Source organism: Crinia signifera, chromosome 19 (assembly GCF_055691185.1).
Source record: "Crinia signifera chromosome 19, ASM5569118v1, whole genome shotgun sequence".
Lineage (NCBI taxonomy): Eukaryota > Metazoa > Chordata > Amphibia > Anura > Myobatrachidae > Crinia > Crinia signifera.
In genome coordinates, this window is record NC_139226.1 from 6860717 (window position 1) to 6880354 (window position 19638).

The 19638-nt window shown below is 49.7% G+C and overlaps 1 protein-coding gene across 16 annotated transcripts in view; it reads right to left on the bottom strand.

Moving 5' to 3' along the window:
- Window positions 1-4536: 4536 nt before the first annotated feature.
- Window positions 4537-19638, bottom strand: part of UBR4 (ubiquitin protein ligase E3 component n-recognin 4) — a 76755-nt gene continuing 61653 nt past the window's right edge. For 12 of the 16 annotated variants that reach the window (XM_083161918.1, XM_083161913.1, XM_083161917.1 and 9 more), the window contains 10 exons: window positions 19082-19181; window positions 17326-17547; window positions 17107-17220; window positions 16535-16677; window positions 12232-12357; window positions 11958-12152; window positions 7740-7964; window positions 6559-6649; window positions 5693-5855; window positions 4537-5410 (listed from right to left, as the gene is read on the bottom strand). In XM_083161918.1, the coding sequence (XP_083018044.1) occupies window positions 5346-5410; window positions 5693-5855; window positions 6559-6649; window positions 7740-7964; window positions 11958-12152; window positions 12232-12357; window positions 16535-16677; window positions 17107-17220; window positions 17326-17547; window positions 19082-19181 (1444 nt within the window). In that variant the 3' untranslated portion in view covers window positions 4537-5345. The remainder of the gene's footprint in view (window positions 5411-5692; window positions 5856-6558; window positions 6650-7739; window positions 7965-11957; window positions 12153-12231; window positions 12358-16534; window positions 16678-17106; window positions 17221-17325; window positions 17548-19081; window positions 19182-19638) is intronic. The other 4 variants (XM_083161919.1, XM_083161920.1, XM_083161912.1 and 1 more) reach the window with 1 other exon arrangement.

Genomic DNA, 19638 nt, shown 5'->3' on the forward strand with positions numbered 1-19638 from the left:
GTTCATGTGTTAGTAAATAAATATTATATTGATATTTCTCCGTGTATAATTACATGTTTTAGAGCTATCCCCCTCTACATTGCTCATAACCACTAAGGAATTCACTTCCCACAGATAGCAGCTTAACAACACCCCCCACGCAGGCACCAGGTTCACCTTGGTGACCTTTTAACCCTGTCGACCTTTTTGGGGTAGACCTATTGACTGTCTATGGATACACTGTAGATCTCTCAACCGGAACCACTTCCAGGGATCCAAGTTCATCTCTCCGGCGTCCTCCATCAGCGGCAGCAGGAGCACAAATAATCACTAGGAAAACTACATGGCGACCATTTTACTGGTGCTCTGCACATTCCCAGTACAGGGGCTGCTGGGAAAATGGCCACCATGGCATTGTTACGGAGATGTGCGCATGTGCATTGGTCTAAGCCCTCGAGGGCGCTGCCGGCAGAAAGGAAGGGTAAGTATACATAGCGGACTCCTGTTGGGATACTGGTGCCAGTATTCTGACCCCTGACATCCCAACCACTATTAAGTCCTGTGCATCCCAATATAATACAGTTCTCTGCATGGATATTGCTGAGTGTCCACTGTTCTTACATTGGATATATAAATGCAGCGGGCACAACCTCGGTCCTCAAGTACCCCAACAGTGCACGTACCCCAGGTCTCCACACAGAACCACAAGTGACATAATTAGCTCCACCTGTGGATCTTTTAAAATGTGTCTGAACATTGAGCGCACCTGTGCACCTGCCGGGTGACCTGGAAACCGTGCACTGTAAGGGGTTACTTGAGTACCAGGGTTGGGAACCACCATATTAATAGATTGTCATTAGGGTGGCTAATCCTGAAATTCCAGCTATCGGTTTGATGGTGGAGCAGGCGGAAGATGTGGGGTGACATGAGATGGGGCGGAGACAGAGGGTGGAAGGTGGCAGAGGGATGTGGAGGGGACTCGCAATGGAGACAGCGTGCAGGGGCTGGCATACAAAGCTGCGCAGGGATGAAATGTGTATGCACATCCCACCGGCCCCTGCGCACCCTCTCTCCGTCGCATGTCCCTCTACTTCAGAGAATGCGAACATTACATTAACAGACAGTATCCACCCATATAATGCTCTCTGCAATGTAGTGATGTCACACAAATGACTATATATCAAATAAGAGATCTTGCTCCTTTGGGGACACAAGACAATGCACCAGACCCTGGTAATAAGGAATTCTCCATATCACAGCGATAAGGATTCCGTAATCAGATGAAGGAACATGGGTTTGGAGAAGAGCGCATCCCGGCGGTCTGTGTTTCGGTAATGGACCATGTGACATGCCAGCTAGAGGAACAGTTCTATAAGCTCAACACCCCACCTATGTCCTAGGAAGCAGCGCCGGGATGAGCCTGGATAGTGTGATGTGCCCATTCGCCAGCGATTATCTTGTTATTACAGGTGCACGTTGGCAGTTCTGGAACAGAACCAGGAATGCTAATGTGTTAATCACAAAGATGTAATAATCATTTTATGGGATATACCCAGAGTGCGGGGTGTAGGAGATGGAGGGAAGATCCAGGCGCCGCTCCTTGGGCGCGGCACGAGGAACATGGAGAACACGCAGTGACTGGGAAAAGCTTATAGCTCCCAGCTCAGGACTGGGACAGGTGCAGACAGAGAGCTTGGCACCGGCTCTGTGCTGGAGATGGCAACTGGTGATCAGACCCGTAAGCTTTCATGTCAGCTAGCAGCAATGTGACGGATTAACCCATTCATGGCATGCACACATCGGTCCGTCCGGCTGCCAATCCCGACCCAGGACACATAAGTGTCTTGTTACATCTGCAGAACAGGAGGCCGGGATTGCTGCCACCAGAACCCGGGAGAATTGCTGGATCACAGATGCGATCCAGCAATTCCTCTCCTGGACCCAGGCTGGCTGCGGCCTATTGTGGGGTATAGCGGTTATTGGAGACTAGTTACTATAGCCTCAGGCCTGCGGACAGACACAGTACAGGACAGGGGGCTGCGGGCTGACACAGTACAGGACAGGGGGCTGCAGGCTGACAGTACAGGACAGGGGGCTGTGGACAGGCACAGTACAGGACAGGGGGCTGCGGGCTGACACAGTACAGGACAGGGGGCTGTGGACAGGCACAGTACAGGACAGGGGGCTGTGGGCTGAGGACAGGCACAGTACAGGACAGGGGGCTGCGGGCTGACACAGTACAGGACAGGGGGCTGTGGGCTGAGGACAGGCACAGTACCGGACAGGGGGCTGTGGGCGGTCTGTAGACTGGGCAAATGAGCTGGGGCGCACAGAGAGAGAAGCAATGGCCTCCTACTACCCAGTGTGCTATGCAGGCGGTCAGATAGGCTGGGAGGCAGATATACAATAACTATAGAAAGGGATGGAGGACGCTGCAAATGATGCACCTAGAACCTGTATAATTCACAAATGTCCCGGTTTATAGGTGCAGTATGGTAAACCTATACTTGGAGACCTGGGCGCACAGACTGGTCAGCCTGGTTACCGATTCCCAGATCCAGTACATACTGCAGACAGCGGGTGATGTCATCAGGTGCAGCTGCTGATGTCATCACACTCCATACGGTGCGAGAATTAGGAAATACTGGTCCTCACACCTGGTTTGGGCTGAGCTGAAATACAGATGTCAAACCTTTCATGCAGGAGGGATGGAGACAACACCAAAATATCTCCTGTCCCTCCCGGTTATTATACCTACGTCACATAAATTACTAATAGGAGCATAGAGCACGATTCATATACAGTATGTATATATATATATATATATATATATATATATACACATATATACACACACACACACACATATATATATATACACACATACACACACACAGTACGAAGCATGCCTCTGTATGATGCACACTTAAACCACCAACGCACAAATAATCCTATCACGCCAATAGATGGTTTTTGTGATTTTTCCAGATGTTTCCATAGCGATTAATTGGTCACTTAAAGGAAAAAAAAAATCTATTTACGCCTGAAAACAGCCAGGTTCCGTTCTTCAGGAGTAAATATATTTCAGCCACCACAGCTATTTGCACGTGAAAACGTGGCTGTTGTCATGGATTTGGTTTCACGTGCCGGGTTATCGGAGCGAATTGGGTCGTCCATTACTGGCGTTAATTACCACATTACCGGATGTCAGCTGCCCACCCTATTCCCTCAGAATGTGCACGCAGATCTAAGGTTATTTATTTAGGATTTAAACGCCCCTATGGTTTTCCCAAACTAGTTACCAGAAGGTGATCATCAGCTACTGGCATCCGGTGCTCTGTCGTGCGCTGTGGGTGCGTAACTGAACAGAGAGCCATCAGGCACCATCCAGTGACCCGCGGCGCACCATCGAGGTGAGGCGCAGAGTTAGGCTTTTGCTATATAGGATGATTCATTGGTAAGGGTGTTTTTGGTAAGGGTTTGCCTACAAACACCACAATTATTTGGAAGACCATAGTCTGCTACTGGGCTGGAACAAGGATTGTAGATGCGTACGGCTCAGTCTCACTCTCTCCCTACACACAGATGTACACAAGGAAAGAGCGATGTAGCGGGAGCGAGGTGCACAAAGTCGCACCTGCGACCACAGAAACCCCGGCTTTGCCTAACCCCCTTAGGGGACCACAGAAACCAAATGAATCAGTTGCAGGATTAATGCAAGGATTTGATATGAACACAGCAAACTAAGGACTAGAAGTCGGAGAACCAGGGATGAGCTGAAAGAAGGAACTGGGCAGTAAATCAGGACATGGTACAGATGGGGTATTTCCCCGAAGCGTCAGCCAGTCCTTTTTTTCCCCAGGATGTAGAGAGATACCAGGGGGCGTAACTGGTATAAGGCTGATTAATGACATCGCAGAGAGATTATTTTTATTCCTGCTGTTATGTATTTCCCGGCACTAGTTGTTCCTCCACCTGCATCTTAAGAACATCTCCGACAATGTGTTTTGGCTCAGATTCATGTAAACATCTTTTGCTGGGCTGACAAATGACGGTTTATCCTGACATAAGCAGCCCGCAGCTTGGAAGCGGAGACAGGAACGCTCCTGCCCTGCAACTAAATATCCCAAAACTACCTTATTGCACAAGTGCCAATCAGCAGAAATATTTCATTTATATGCTAATCCGCTCCGATATTAATGAGTTTCCACTCAACGTATGGATTTTGCCAGGCAGCTCCCATCGTGATGCAAACAAATGGCAGCTCTGTCCAACGAGAAACATAGGGATTCGCGGGTCAGAATATGCGGCGCCGTTAATACCTAATTCCCCTGCTGGCTCTAAAACATTTTGACGGATTTGCAAAGTCATCCGATATCATTTCCTTACAACATCTAAATATTGGCTTCAGTGTTTGCCTATTGCTGCAGGTGGATTGGACAAACGCGTTGGGGGCAGTAATGAAATGAGCAGGGAAGATGAAATGCAGAAACACACGCCAGGTCAGGCAGCATCAATTACTTATCGCAAATCGTCATCTCTCAAAGGACTCAGGACTGAGAAACAAAAGCTTTATTACATTTTATCTTAAGCGAACAACAGCTGGTTACGTTAATTGACTGCCGGAGACGCCTCTTTACCAGTGAGCAGACCGCACAAATGGACACATAGTTAGATTCCAAATCAAACAATGAGGGTTTCACGCGAAGCTCCGTCTGCGCCAGTCTGACTCAGCGCAACGTGATGGCCAGATTGTCATCAAAACACATCTATAAATGATTGCGTTCTTCTGTAGTATCGGCTACAGCAACGAAGGGGTCCGCAGAGGAAGGAGGACATCGCAGCTCATTGGATGGCTGCCCCTGACCGGTTCCACTATTGGTTGCTGCCGGGACACACAAGAACATGTTTAAGAGAACGTGGGCATGCATTATTTTCTTTGGTGGGCTGGAAATTTCATGCAATTAGCGAAGAGATGATCGCGTCCATCCTGGGATTCTCGGTGGCAGTAAAGTGCTAGCTTCACGGTTCACTTTGGCTTCCCATCGTCCATCACTGAACGTGCAACTCACACAAATGCACTAAAACACACACAAAGTGGCAGCCGGCTGGGGCGGCTATGTCTGGATTTATGGTGATGAAATCGAAGGTTGCAGAAACTGAAGTTAAAAAGAAGTGTGTTAGCCGCCAGACGAGACCGCGGGGTTACCGGCAGACCTCCGGGACAGCGAGTGAGCCAACGCGCCTTCCTCCCCGTGTTCACCAAAATGACAAAACAAAAATAAAATGGAGGAAAAACATTACTGCAACACCCAGGGGAGGAAAACAGCATCCACAGGCTAAAAGCAGACTCCTCACACGGGAGCTCAAGGAACAGAGTTCAAAAGATCCTTAAGAAAGCTGTCTGGGTCGCTGATGTCAGATAAAAGACCTGGAAGACAAAGAGAAAGGGATGAAAGCCGTCTAGTGGGTTCCTGGGGCGACTGGCAGGATAATGGGAAATACTAACTATGAGACAGGTTCCACTGCGAGACTAGGCCTGAGAGGCCGCACCGACCAGCAAACTAAGCTGGACTCCAGACTGCGGGGATACACAGGGGTTAAGGTGCACCCACTAAGCAGATTTAGACTTGCACCTGTTTACCTGCCGTGACTGAACCTGGTTATCCAAACAAATGTCAGGACAAAGGAGAGGGATAAAAAGGATACGAACCAGCCACATCCATGAACTCTGAAAAAGACTCTACGGGCATGAACTCGTCCTGGAACGTCTTCAAGGCTCTGTCGGCAGCTTCATAGATGGGCATGTCGTTAAGCCGGATGTAGTCGGCCAGCGAGTAGGACCAGCCTCCTTCTGTGTTACTTATCGGTACCTTCTGTAACGCAAACACAATTCGGGTCATTGCTGTGCAACAATGAAAAGCTCTGTTTAAAGTAAAAAACGATGGAATACAGCAGAACGCCGCTATAATAGTAATATCATACATATACTTCGTTATCATGCAATAACGCCTTTATGTAGCCTGGTCTTTAGCCGTTGTATTGGGGCAAACCCTCGATCCCCTGACTGTTGAGTTGGCGGGGGATTGCCGGTGGAGCAGTGATATTAAACATGCGTAAAAATCCCAATCCCCCGCTGATGGATCGCACACTATAAAGGCATCTACGGTTTAACATGTACAGGTAGAAATTCAATTAAGCATTACTGCTCGCCCAGGGAGTAAGTGCCAAGTCACGGCCGTTGGTTTGCAGCCTTGTAGGGCTACGTACAGTGTCTGTGAGTCCGGAGCCAGAGCGAGGGAAGGGGGTGGCTCCAGAATATAAGGAAGGGAACCGCGGCTACCGACTGGTAATTTACCTCTAAAACATTAGACCAGCATCTGATCAGCCCTAATTCTGGCTGGGATGCCAGCACTGGGCGAGTCGCACGCTGCAAGCAAAAGGAGGGACTGACACATACCAGCGCTGTCAGGACTCTGTGTGACAGCTGGTGACAGACAGAGCTGTGTACAGCCTCCAATGTGCTTCAGCAGCAGCAATGTTACCTGTATACTTGTCACAATCAGACGGACTAGTTACCTTAAACATGACGTAAATGAGGTCAACCAGGGCCCAGAAGAGCAGGCTGGACCGATACACCGAATAGTCTCGCACAGATTTCTCAGTCAGCCTGTAGGGGGAGAACAAAGTGCAGCTGTGAGTGACCACTGACTAACGCCACATCTGTGCGGACAGACAGGACAGGGCGCTGTGATCTCTCAGTGCCGGAGACTGCAGCGTGATGTGACTGTGCAGCCGTGAGTGACCACTAACGCCACATCTTTGCGGACAGACAGGACAGGGCGCTTTGATCTCTCAGTGCCGGAGACTGCAGTGCGATGTGAGTGCAGATGTGCAGGATGGGTGTGTGTGTGTGTGTGTGTGTACAGAATACACAACTGGCTATAGCGAGAGATAATGCAGCATGGCTGGCATGTGTACAATTCCTCCTTTGGAGTTTGTATGTTCTCACAGTGTTTGGAATGGCTGTCACTGGGGCAGGGAACACACATACACGTCTATCACAGACAGAGTTATGTAACGCTCAGTACACAAAAAGAAAACAATTAGGCGCAGAGTGGGCGTGTAGAGCCTCAGAGAGAACATGCCGCCCATACAGACAGGCTCACCTAGCTGAGGAATCTCTCCGGTATAACCACTTACACTCTGCTAATGACTTCTCGCACGCCCGCCCGCCTCGGTGCTTCTGGGGAAATTCACTTGGCAACTGAGGGTTGAGACGCAACATTCGCCCCCAGGGAGTCCTGACAGCTTTCATGCCCCACTAAAAGCCGAGCGAGTCAGCAGTAACTGCCCTCAGACAAGAAGAGTCCTGGTTTCCAGCCAGTGGCTGCACCTTACGGGTGGCCTTATATGTACAGACAGGTGGGTAGGATCCTCGCACTCTCCTGCGCTACGGGAGGACTGGCAGATGCCACCAATGTCTCCTTGGACTACGTGGGATAACCCAGGGCCATGGTCCAGCGGTTACCAGGGACGATTACTACCATTAGCTCCATTTAGAGGAAGAGGAGATTTGGCTGGTTACTGGTGGACCTGGGTGTTCAGAACTTAACGTAAGAGGCCTGTGTGCCTACGGGAAGGTCTGCAGTTTACCAGTCTCCTCAGACAGGGTTCTGCCAGTGAATTAGCCAATGGAGGCCCGCCATGCTGTCCCGGGACTGAGCCCGGATCAGCGGTATTACAGGGACGCACGTTACCTGGTTGCCCCTCCGGGGGAGACAGCTCGCACGTGGCTGACGACAAGCAGCCGCCGCAGTACATCTATGCGGATGGTTTTCCATTTCTCTGTCGGAAGGAGATGTAGCGCTAAGACTGTAAAATAATGGGGTCCGTCCACCTCAAAGGCACTTTCCAGCCACTTCTCTTTGGGCTGTTCCAGGAAATTCTGGACATTTTTCTCCTCGCGAGATATCGCCCGAGTCCTAGAATGAAGAGAACACCAAAGATCAATATATTACGTACAATACCGTTCTCATGGGTCACTCGCGAAATCGCAGCCTCGCGGGTCACTCCAGAAATCATAGGCTCGCGGGTCACTCGCGAAATCACAGCCTCGCGGGTCACTCGCGAAATCACAGCACTCAACATCTCCCTGTAGTGTAGTATGAGACACTTCTGACTTAGACAGGGGTGCCCGAATTAATACCACAAACCGCAACCTTCCTCTTAAACACGGAGAGGTGCCAGGGGAGAGAATTCATAAAACATAATCCATCAGCTACAGATATATCACCTACTGGCTTGCAGCATTCTGATAATGGTATTTATGTTGCTCCCACTGGCGTATGAGGATAGGGGGCAGCACCTTCTGTTTCTGCACCATGTAGCTGCCTAGTTCCCCTTGTTGTCCGTTACAGCGTCTTATATAGCGCAGCAGATTCCGTTACAGCGTCTTATATAGCGCAGCAGATTCCCTTACAGCGTCTTATATAGTGCAGCAGATTCCGTTACAGCGTCTTCTATAGTGCAGCAGATTCCGTTACAGTGTCTTATATAGCGCAGCAGATTCCGTACAGCATCTTATATAGCGCAGCAGATTCTGTTACAGCGTCTTATATAGCGCAGCAGATTCCGTTACAGTGTCTAATATAGCGCAGCAGATTCCGTTACAGTGTCTTATATAGCGCAGCAGATTCCGTTACAGTGTCTTATATAGCGCAGCAGATTCCGTTACAGTGTCTGATATAGCGCAGCAGATTCCGTTACAGTGTCTGATATAGCGCAGCAGATTCCGTTACAGTGTCTTATATAGCGCAGCAGATTCCGTTACAGTGTCTTATATAGCGCAGCAGATTCCGTTACAGTGTCTTATATAGCGCAGCAGATTCCGTTACAGTGTCTTATATAGCGCAGCAGATTCCGTTACAGTGTCTTATATAGCGCAGCAGATTCCATTACAGCGTCTTATATAGCGCAGCAGATTCCATTACAGCGTCTTATATAGCGCAGCAGATTCCGTTACAGTGTCTTATATAGCGCAGCAGATTCCGTTACAGTGTCTTATATAGCGCAGCAGATTCAGTTACAGTGTCTTATATAGCGCAGCAGATTCCGTTACACTGTCTTATATAGCGCAGCAGATTCCACTACAGTGTCTTATATAGCGCAGCAGATTCCGTTACAGAGTCTTATATAGCGCAGCAGATTCCGTTACAGTTTCTTATATAGCGCAGCAGATTCCGTTAGTGTCTTATATAGCGCAGCAGATTCCGTTACAGTCTCTTATATAGCGCAGCAGATTCCGTTACAGTGTCTTATATAGCGCAGCAGATTCCGTTACAGTGTCTTATATAGCGCAGCAGATTCCGTTAGTGTCTTATATAGCGCAGCAGATTCCGTTACAGTCTCTTATATAGCGCAGCAGATTCCGTTACAGTGTCTTATATAGCGCAGCAGATTCCGTTACACTGTCTTATATAGCGCAGCAGATTCCGTTACACTGTCTTATATAGCGCAGCAGATTCCATTACAGTGTCTTATATAGCGCAGCAGATTCCGTTACAGAGTCTTATATAGCGCAGCAGATTCCGTTAGTTTCTTATATAGCGCAGCAGATTCCGTTAGTGTCTTATATAGCGCAGCAGATTCCGTTACAGTCTCTTATATAGCGCATCAGATTCCGTTACAGTGTCTTATATAGCGCAGCAGATTCCGTTACAGTGTCTTATATAGCGCAGCAGATTCCGTTAGTGTCTTATATAGCGCAGCAGATTCCGTTAGTGTCTTATATAGCGCAGCAGATTCCGTTACAGTCTCTTATATAGCGCAGCAGATTCCCTTACAGCGTCTTATATAGCGCAGCAGATTCCCTTACAGCGTCTTATATAGTGCAGCAGATTCCGTTACAGTGTCTTATATAGCGCAGCAGATTCCATTACAGTGTCTTATATAGCGCAGCAGATTCCGTTACAGAGTCTTATATAGCGCAGCCGATTCCGTTACAGCGTCTTATATAGCGCAGCAGATTCCGTTACAGCGTCTTATATAGCGCAGCAGATTCCGTTACAGAGTCTTATATAGCGCAGCAGATTCCGTTACAGCGTCTTATATAGCGCAGCAGATTCCGTTACAGAGTCTTATATAGCGCAGCAGATTCCGTTAGTGTCTTATATAGCGCAGCAGATTCCGTTACAGTCTCTTATATAGCGCAGCAGGTTCCGTTACAGTGTCTTATATAGCGCAGCAGATTCCGTTACAGTGTCTTATATAGCGCAGCAGATTCCGTTAGTGTCTTATATAGCGCAGCAGATTCCGTTGCAATGTCTTATATAGCGCAGCAGATTCCGTTACAGCGTCTTATATAGCGCAGCAGATTCCGTTACAGCGTCTTATATACTGCAGCAGATTCCGTTACAGCGTCTTATATAGCGCAGCAGATTCCGTTACAGCGTCTTATATAGCGCAGCAGATTCCGTTAGTGTCTTATATAGCGCAGCAGATTCCGTTACAGTGTCTTATATAGCGCAGCAGATTCTGTTACAGAGTCTTATATAGTGCAGCAGATTCCGTTACAGTGTCTTATATAGCGCAGCAGATTCCGTTCCAGTGTCTTATATAGCGCAGCAGGTTCCGTTACAGCGTCTTATATAGCGCAGCAGATTCCGTTCCAGTGTCTTATATAGCGCAGCAGATTCCGTTACAGTGTCTTATATAGCGCAGCAGATTCCGTTCCAGTGTCTTATATAGCGCAGCAGATTCCGTTGCGCATTACAATTGAAGACAGTGATAAAACAAACTAGGTAACAACAGACAGACTTGGGGGTAGGAGGGCCCTGCTGCAAGCTTACAATCTATAGCAGTGGTTCCCAACCTGGGGTACTAGTACCCATGGGGGTACTCTGCAGACCAGTTGGGGGTACTTGGAAATAATATTGGTAATGGAGGAAGAAGAAAAGTCTTCCTGACCATATACTAGTCCACGGCTACTCCTTAATATTAGGACACGCATACTGCTCACTTCCACTCATAAGTACTGTGGAAATTTCAAAATTGAGAGGAGGTGTACTTATAAATGAAAAGCCGAATCAAGGGGTACGGGAGAGAAAAAAGGTTGGGAACCACTGATCTATAGGGATATAGGGGGGAAACATAAGGACAGGCACCAGTAATAGCATAGCTTGTAGGTCCAGAAGGGAATCTATATAATACATAAGTGCCTCAGAGGGTTATGCGTGCGGGATATAAATATGATAGGCTTGCATGAAGAGGGGAGTTTTCAGGGAACGCTTGGAAGTTTGGAGGCTAGTGGAGAGTCTTATTGTGCGCGGGAGGGTGGGAGCAGCCCAATGACAGTCCTGTAATAGTGCTAGATGATGGTGCCATTATGCCTTATGATGGGAGCAGTATCTTATTGGTGACGCCCTACACTGGGGCAATATGCCATGCTAAACTGCACAGATCTTTTGCCTTTCTTGCCCTGGTTCTTTCCTGGGTGAATGGATTACAAAAGGTATTGATCCCGCCATCTACCTTCTGGATAAATAATACAGGGATCACACATACAGATATTGTGGATAAGATGACTACTAGTAGCCTGGTCTCCAGAAAAACATTACAGAAGACAAAATATGCACTACAGAGCAAAACGCGTCAGCCCTGGAGGAGCTGCAGAGAGGAGGCGCGGTACAGCATTGATGGCGTATGTACTGATAAGAGATTGGCTACTGCCAAATGTGTCCACCTAAACTGGGAGCGTTGAAGAAGTGCAGCACACAGGACAGCAATGGTCGGAACACAATAGAACAAAGAATAGAGTAAGTGGGTAATAGTGGGGCCTGATGGTTCCTTACTGCCATCAAATTCTACCTTCATAATTTACTACTAAGGAAAAGTCAAACACGCAACACGGATGCTTCTATGACGAACACATACCAAGTTACATAGTACCGCCACACGACCACTTATGGAATACATACGTGTTTAGGACATAGAGCACAGTGTGGATGATATACGGGATCAGGTGGATGTTGCTCTCGCGTCCTCCGCCCCCCGATTCGGCACTGAAGGACTGCTCCATGGCAAAGCGCAGGAACAGCAGCTTCAGGTCGTGGATGTTGAGCTGGTAGGTGGGCTCCCGCTGCCCGGTACACTCCTGCAGGTAAGTGTTGTGCCTGGGGAGATCAGAGGGACACGGTCACATAATGTGTGTGCTCAGAACAGGAGTTACACAGACACAGGAATACAGCTTACCTGGCCAAACAGGTGGCGAACGCCGATTCTGGCACATGGGGACCCCAAACAGGAAGCAGCCCGTTACACTTGGTGTTGGCGTTCTGCAGGGCTGCGCTGTCCCATTCCTCTCGTCCACGGGCTAGCCTGTGTGCAAGAGGCGAAGGGCAGAACATGAGAACCAAACATGTGCAATCAGACAGACCAGACACTTCTGTACAGTAATCACTATACACTGACACCAGCCAATTCATGGGGTACACTAGCCCCCCCCCCCTCTTCTATACCCTGACATCAGCCAATTCATGGTGTACACTAGCCCCCCCCCCCTCTTCTATACCCCGACATCAGACAATTCATGGTGTATGGTAATCACTATGCCCCCCCCCATCTTCTATACCCCAACATCAGCCAATTCATGGTGTACACTAGCCCCCCCCCCCTCTTCTATACCCCGACATCAGCCAATTCATGGTGTACGGTAATCACTAGCCCCCCCCCCCTTCTATACCCTGACATCAGCCAATTCATGGTGTACGGTAATCACTAGCCCCACACATCTTCTATACCCCGACATCAGCCAATTCATGGTGTACGGTAATCACTAGCCCCCCACATCTTCTATACCCCGACATCAGCCAATTCATGTTGTACGGTAATCACTAGCCCCCCACATCTTCTATACCCTGACACCAGCCAATTCATGGTGTACGGTAATCAATAGCACCCCCCCCCCCCTCTTCTATACCCTGACATCAGCCAATTCATGGTGTACGGTAATCACTAGCCCCCCCCTCTTCTATACCCATCAGCCAATTCATTGTGAATGGTAATCACTAGCCCCCCCCCCTTCTATACCCCAACATCAGTCAATTCATTGTGAACGGTAATCACTATCCCCCCACCTTTTCTATACCCCAACATCAGCCAATTCATTGTATACAGTAATCATTATACCCCCACGTCAGCCAATTCATAGTGTACGGTAACCACTAACCCCCCCCCCCCCCCCACACACACACACATAACCCAACATCAGCTAATCCACTGTGTACAGTAATCACTATGCACAGACATCAGCCAATGAATTGTGTATGGTAATGACTACCCCCCACCTTTTCTATACCCCGACATCAGCCAATTCATTGTGCACAGTAATCATTATACTCCCCATCACCTCATCTATACCCCACCACCAGTCAATTCATTCTGTACGGTAATCACTAACCCCCCACCTCTTCAATACCGCATCAGCCAATCCACAGTGTACGGTAATCACTATCCCCCCGCCTCTTCTATACCGCATCAGCCAATCCAGAGTGTACGGTAATCACTACCCCCCCCCCATCACATTTAAACCCCACCAGCAGACAATTCATCCTGTACTAGCTATGGGATACGGTCACTGGGTCTACTGCAAGTTTGTCGACAATCGTAGGGTCGACATGGGTCTAGGTCGACACAAGCATTAGGTCGACAGTGTCTAGGTCAACAGTCAAAAGGTCGACATGGGTTAGGTTGACATGGGGTTTTACACAGTTTTTTGAGCCGACATGAGCCGACAGGCGGCATTTCATGCCCTACCATCCCCTAGGGCATGGTGGGAGAATAAAATAGTGACCCATGTCGACCAACTTGCTGTATACCCAATGATCCCAACCCCGCTACCATATCTATACCAAGACACCAACAAATACATCCTGTACAATAATCACTAAACCCCATCTCATCTATACCCCAAAACCAGATAACTCCTCCCCCCCAAACCAACTCTTCTGTACCCCAACTCCAGGCAATTAATTGTGTTTGATAATTACTATACCCCCCCCCCCATCTATACCTCAGCACCCCACCACCAGCCAATACATCCTGTACAGTAATCACTCCCCCTCGCCTCTTCTTTACCCCATCACCAGCCCATACATCCTGTACAGTAATCACTCCCCCTCGCCTCTTCTTTACCCCACCACCAGCCCATACATCCTGTACAGTAATCACTCCCCCTCGCCTCTTCTTTACCCCACCACCAGCCAATACATCCTGTACAGTAATCACTCCCCCCTCGCCTCTTCTTTACCCCACCACCAGCCAATACATCCTGTACAGTTATCACTGCCCCCTCGCCTCTTCTTTACCCCACCACCAGCCAATACATCCTGTACAGTAATCACTCCCCCCTCGCCTCTTCTTTACCCCACCACCAGCCAATACATCCTGTACAGTAATCACTGCCCCCTCGCCTCTTCTTTACCCCACCACCAGCCAATACATCCTGTACAGTAATCACTCCCCCCTCGCCTCTTCTTTACCCCACCACCAGCCAATACATCCTGTACAGTTATCACTCTCCCCTCGCCTCTTCTTTACCCCACCACCAGCCCATACATCCTGTACAGTAATCACTCCCCCCTCCATCTCATCTATACCCCACCACCAACTCTTCTTTACCCCACCACCAGCCCATACATCCTGTACAGTAATCACTCCCCCTCCATCTCATCTATACCCCACCACCAACTCATACATCCTGTACAGTAATCACTCCCCCTCCATCTCATCTATACCCCACCACCAACCCATACATCCTGTACAGTAATCATCCCCCTCGCCTCTTCTTTACCCCACCACCAGCCAATACATCCTGTACAGTAATCACTCCCCCCTCGCCTCTTCTTTACCCCACCACCAGCCCATACATCCTGTACAGTAATCACTCCCCCCTCCATCTCATCTATACCCCACCACCAACTCTTCTTTACCCCACCACCAGCCCATACATCCTGTACAGTAATCACTCCCCCTCCATCTCATCTATACCCCACCACCAACTCATACATCCTGTACAGTAATCACTCCCCCTCCATCTCATCTATACCCCACCACCAACCCATACATCCTGTACAGTAATCATCCCCCTCGCCTATTCTTTACCCCACCACCAGCTAATACATCCTGTACAGTAATCACTCCCCCCTCACCTCTTCTTTACCCCACCACCAGCCCATACATCCTGTACAGTAATCACCCCCGCCCCCTCCATCTAATCTATACCCCACCACCAGCCAATACATCCTGTACAGTAATCACTCCCCCCTCGCCTCTTCTTTACCCCACCATCAGCCAATACATCCTGTACAGTAATCACTCCCCCCTCGCCTCTTCTTCACCCAACCACCAGCCCATACATCCTGTACAGTAATCACCCCCCCCCTCGCCTCTTCTTTACCCCACCACCAGCCCATACATCCTGTACAGTAATCACTCCCCCCTCGCCTCTTCTTTACCCCACCACCAGCCAATACATCCTGTACAGTAATCACTCCCCCCTCGCCTCTTCTTTACCCCACCACGAGCCCATACATCCTGTACAGTAATCACTCCCCCCTCGCCTCTTCTTTACCCCACCACCAGCCCATACATCCTGTACAGTAATTACTCCCCCCTCGCCTCTTCTTTACCCCACGACCAGCCCATACATCCTGTACAGTAATCACTCCCCCCTCGCCTCTTCTTTACCCCACGACCAGCCCATACATCCTGTACAGTAATCACTCCCCCTCCATCTCATCTATACCCCACCACCAACCCATACATCCTGTACAGTAATCATCCCCCCTCGCCTATTCTTTACCCCACCACCAGCCCATACATCCTGTACAGTAATCACTCCCCCTCCATCTCATCTATACCCCACCACCAACCCATACATCCTGTACAGTAATCATCCCCCCTCGCCTATTCTTTACCCCACCACCAGCCCATACATCCTGTACAGTAATCACTCCCCCCTCGCCTCTTCTTTACCCCACCACCAGCCCATACATCCTGTACAGTAATCACTCCCCCCTCCATCTCATCCATACCCCACCACCAGCCCATACATCCTGTACAGTAATCACTCCCCCCTCGCCTCTTCTTTACCCCACCACCAGCCCATACATCCTGTACAGTAATCACTCCCCCCTCGCCTCTTCTTTACCCCACCACCAGCCCATACATCCTGTACAGTAATCACTCCCCCCTCCATCTCATCTATACCCCACCACCAGCCCATACATCCTGTACAGTAATCACTCCCCCCTCGCCTCTTCTTTACCCCCCCCCACCAGCCAATTCATTGTGTACAGCAAACACACCCCAATCTCATTTATAACCACATCTCAACTATGTCCTGACCCTAATTCCACCCGCCCCCTCCACACTTCAACTTATTTACAGAAGACGCACAAATACGCTGTTTGCCCCTGTACCCGCAAATCCAACAATTTCACCGCCCCCCCCCCCCCCCCCGCCCCTGCCATACAGAGAGGCAACGCTCAGGCACCTGACAGCGGCGAGGTGACAGTCATAGTGTACGATGTTGAAGTGCGACACGGTGCTGTACGCATACTGCTTCCGAGGCTTGTTCTCCGTCTCCTCCAGGGAGACTCGCTTGGTGAATGTGTAGATACCGAGAACCTTCGTAGGCTGGAAAATAAATGGACACATGTCAGACACTACCTGTGCGATGCTAATAGCCAAAGCACCGCAAGTCCCAGCATTCCCACACGCAATCCACAACAGATGGAAAACATTTATCAAGTCTGACAATTCATTTTTACAGATGGAAAAACAAGAAAAATACAGATGGCTACCAGAGGTCGTAACAATCCTGTGCCAATCGGGTTATTCATACGGCATCATTGCCAGCGTTAGGGTTGATTATTGGCAGCCATCCTGGCACACCAATGTAAGATGACTCTATGCCGATCGTATGGGGACCTTATTAGAGGAGTCCTTTCTATCCCACCTTCCGCCATGTCTCCCCTATGCAGCAGGTGGGAGTCCTATCCTACACAGTCACATGACCCCCACCCCATGCTCACTACATACCGGCAGACACAATCCCCCATGTACCTGGAACTTGTAGCCTTCTCTGCAGATACAACAGGTAAGTCCCGGCTCCTCTATCAGTTCCTCCATCTGTTTGAGAAGCGCCGTCTTGGTCACCACCTGACCCTTCTCATTGGTCTAGAAGAGTACAAGGAGTATAAAGACAGCGCTGCAGATTCCAGCAATACTCATATCACTAGAAGAAATCCTGCTGTGTCAGGCCAGGAATTGCTCTACACTCACCGTCATTCCCAGCGTTCCCAGTGCTTTCTGTCTCATCGCCATGGCCATCCGCTTCTTCTCCGCTCGCGTTTCTTTCCTGGCTGCGTCTATTTTCTTATTGACATCAGGATGTTCTCTAAGAGCTTCCAGCAGGTTCTCTGCCAGGGTCCCGATCCCCTCATCGCTGGACACTTGCTCTAGTTTGTGGAGATTTGTGATGGAGTCTGTGCCAATGAGGGCCTGCTGAGAAATACAGTCAGTGAGTCCACGGCTGGGGACAGGGAACATCTGTATGACAGGACAGTAACATCAGTACTACATGGGGTACAGAGGGACCCTTCAGGAATTCTGCTTCAGCTGATCAGGAACTTCACAGCAGTGCGCTGTACCTGCTGGGGACCCTGCTCCTTCTCCTATATAACCCTCAGTCTGTGGCTTCCTGCTGCCCCCATTCCCCTCCTCACATCATGTCACTGCCCCTGTCACATGCAGCCCTGTCCTCACCGACACATCTCCTGATACACTCTGTGCTGCTGGGGACCCTGCTCCTCCCACTATATAACTCTCAGTCTGTGGCTTCCTGCTGCCTTCATTCCCCTCCTCACATCATGTCACTGCCCCTGTCACATGCAGCCCTGTCGTCACAGACGCATCACTCATCTCCTGATATACTCTGTGCTGCTGGGGACCCTGCTCCTCCCACTATATAACTCTGTCTGTGGCTTCCTGCTGCCGCCATTCCCCTCCTCACATCATATCACTACACTGTCACATGCAGCCTTGTCCTCACCGACACATCTCCTGATACACTCTGTGCTGCTGAGGACCCTGCTCCTCCCACTATATAACTCTCAGTCTGTGGCTTCCTGCTGCCTCCATTCCCCTCCTCACATCATATCACTACACTGTCACATGCAGCCTTGTCCTCACTGACACATCACTCATCTCCTGATATACTCTGTGCTGCTGGGGACCCTGCTCCTCCCACTATATAACTCTCAGTATGTGACTTCCTGCTTCCTCCATTCCCCTCCTCACATCATGTCACTGCCCCTGTCACATGCAGCCCTGTCCTCACTGACACATCACTCATCTCCTGATATACTCTGTGCTGCTGGGGACCCTGCTCCTCCCACTATATAACTCTCAGTCTGTGGCCTCCTGCTGCCTCCATTCCCCTCCTCACATCATGTCACTGCCCCTGTCACATGCAGCCCTGTCCTCACTGACACATCATCCATCTCCTGATATACTCTGTGTTGCTGGGGACCCTGCTCCTCCCACTATATAACTCTCAGTCTGAGGCCTCCTGCTGCCTCCATTCCCCTCCTCACATCATGTCACTGCCCCTGTCACATGCAGCCCTGTCCTCACTGACACATCACTCATCTCCTGATATACTCTGTGCTGCTGGGGACCCTGCTCCTCCCACTATATAACTCTCAGTCTGTGGCTTTCTGCTGCCTCCATTCCCCTCCTCACATCATGTCACTGCCCATGTCACATGCAGCCCTGTCCTCACTGACACATTCCTCATCTCCTGATATACTCTGTGCTGCTGGGGACCTTGCTCCTCCCACTATATAACTCTCAGCCTGTGACTTCCTGCTGCCTCCATTCCCCTCCTCACATCATGTCACTGCCCCTGTCACATGCAGCCCTGTCCTCACTGACACATCACTCATCTCCTGATATACTCTGTGCTGCTGGGGACCCTGATCCTTATCACACACTGTGCAGGATCTCATGTGCATATGACCACCTTGGAGCCACTAACCTGTGTGGGTAGGTGCTGCGTGGCCAGTCCTCTCAGCAACCTCAGAATAAAGGGGAGAGCAGGTCGGGAGAGGAACTTCTTCCAAATATCGGCATCCAAACTGCAAAACAAAGTAATGATGCTTGTGGGAAGGCCGAACAAGTACAGTCCTATGGCCTGGTGCAGCCAGACCCAACCAGAGCCCCTTCCCCGCAGCACAGAACTGGACCCCTGAAGAGCCTATAGGGACGGCAGCATCATATGTATGGACAGAAAAGGAAAGCCGCAGGGGGCAGTAACTACATAATGAGGAGAAGCAGGAGAGCGATGTAACACACTGGGGTATGTATAGATCAGGAAGCGCAGAGAAGAGATCATGGGAGGTGGACAGTCGCCGTGCTGCAGTATAACAGAGGTGTGGCACTGGGGACGGTAACTACAGAATGAGGAGAAGCAGGAGAGCGATGTAACACACTAGGGTACGTATAGAACAGGAAGCGCAGAGAAGAGATCATGGGAGGTGGACAGTCGCCGCGCTGCAGTATAACAGAGGTGTGGCACTGGGGACGGTCACTACA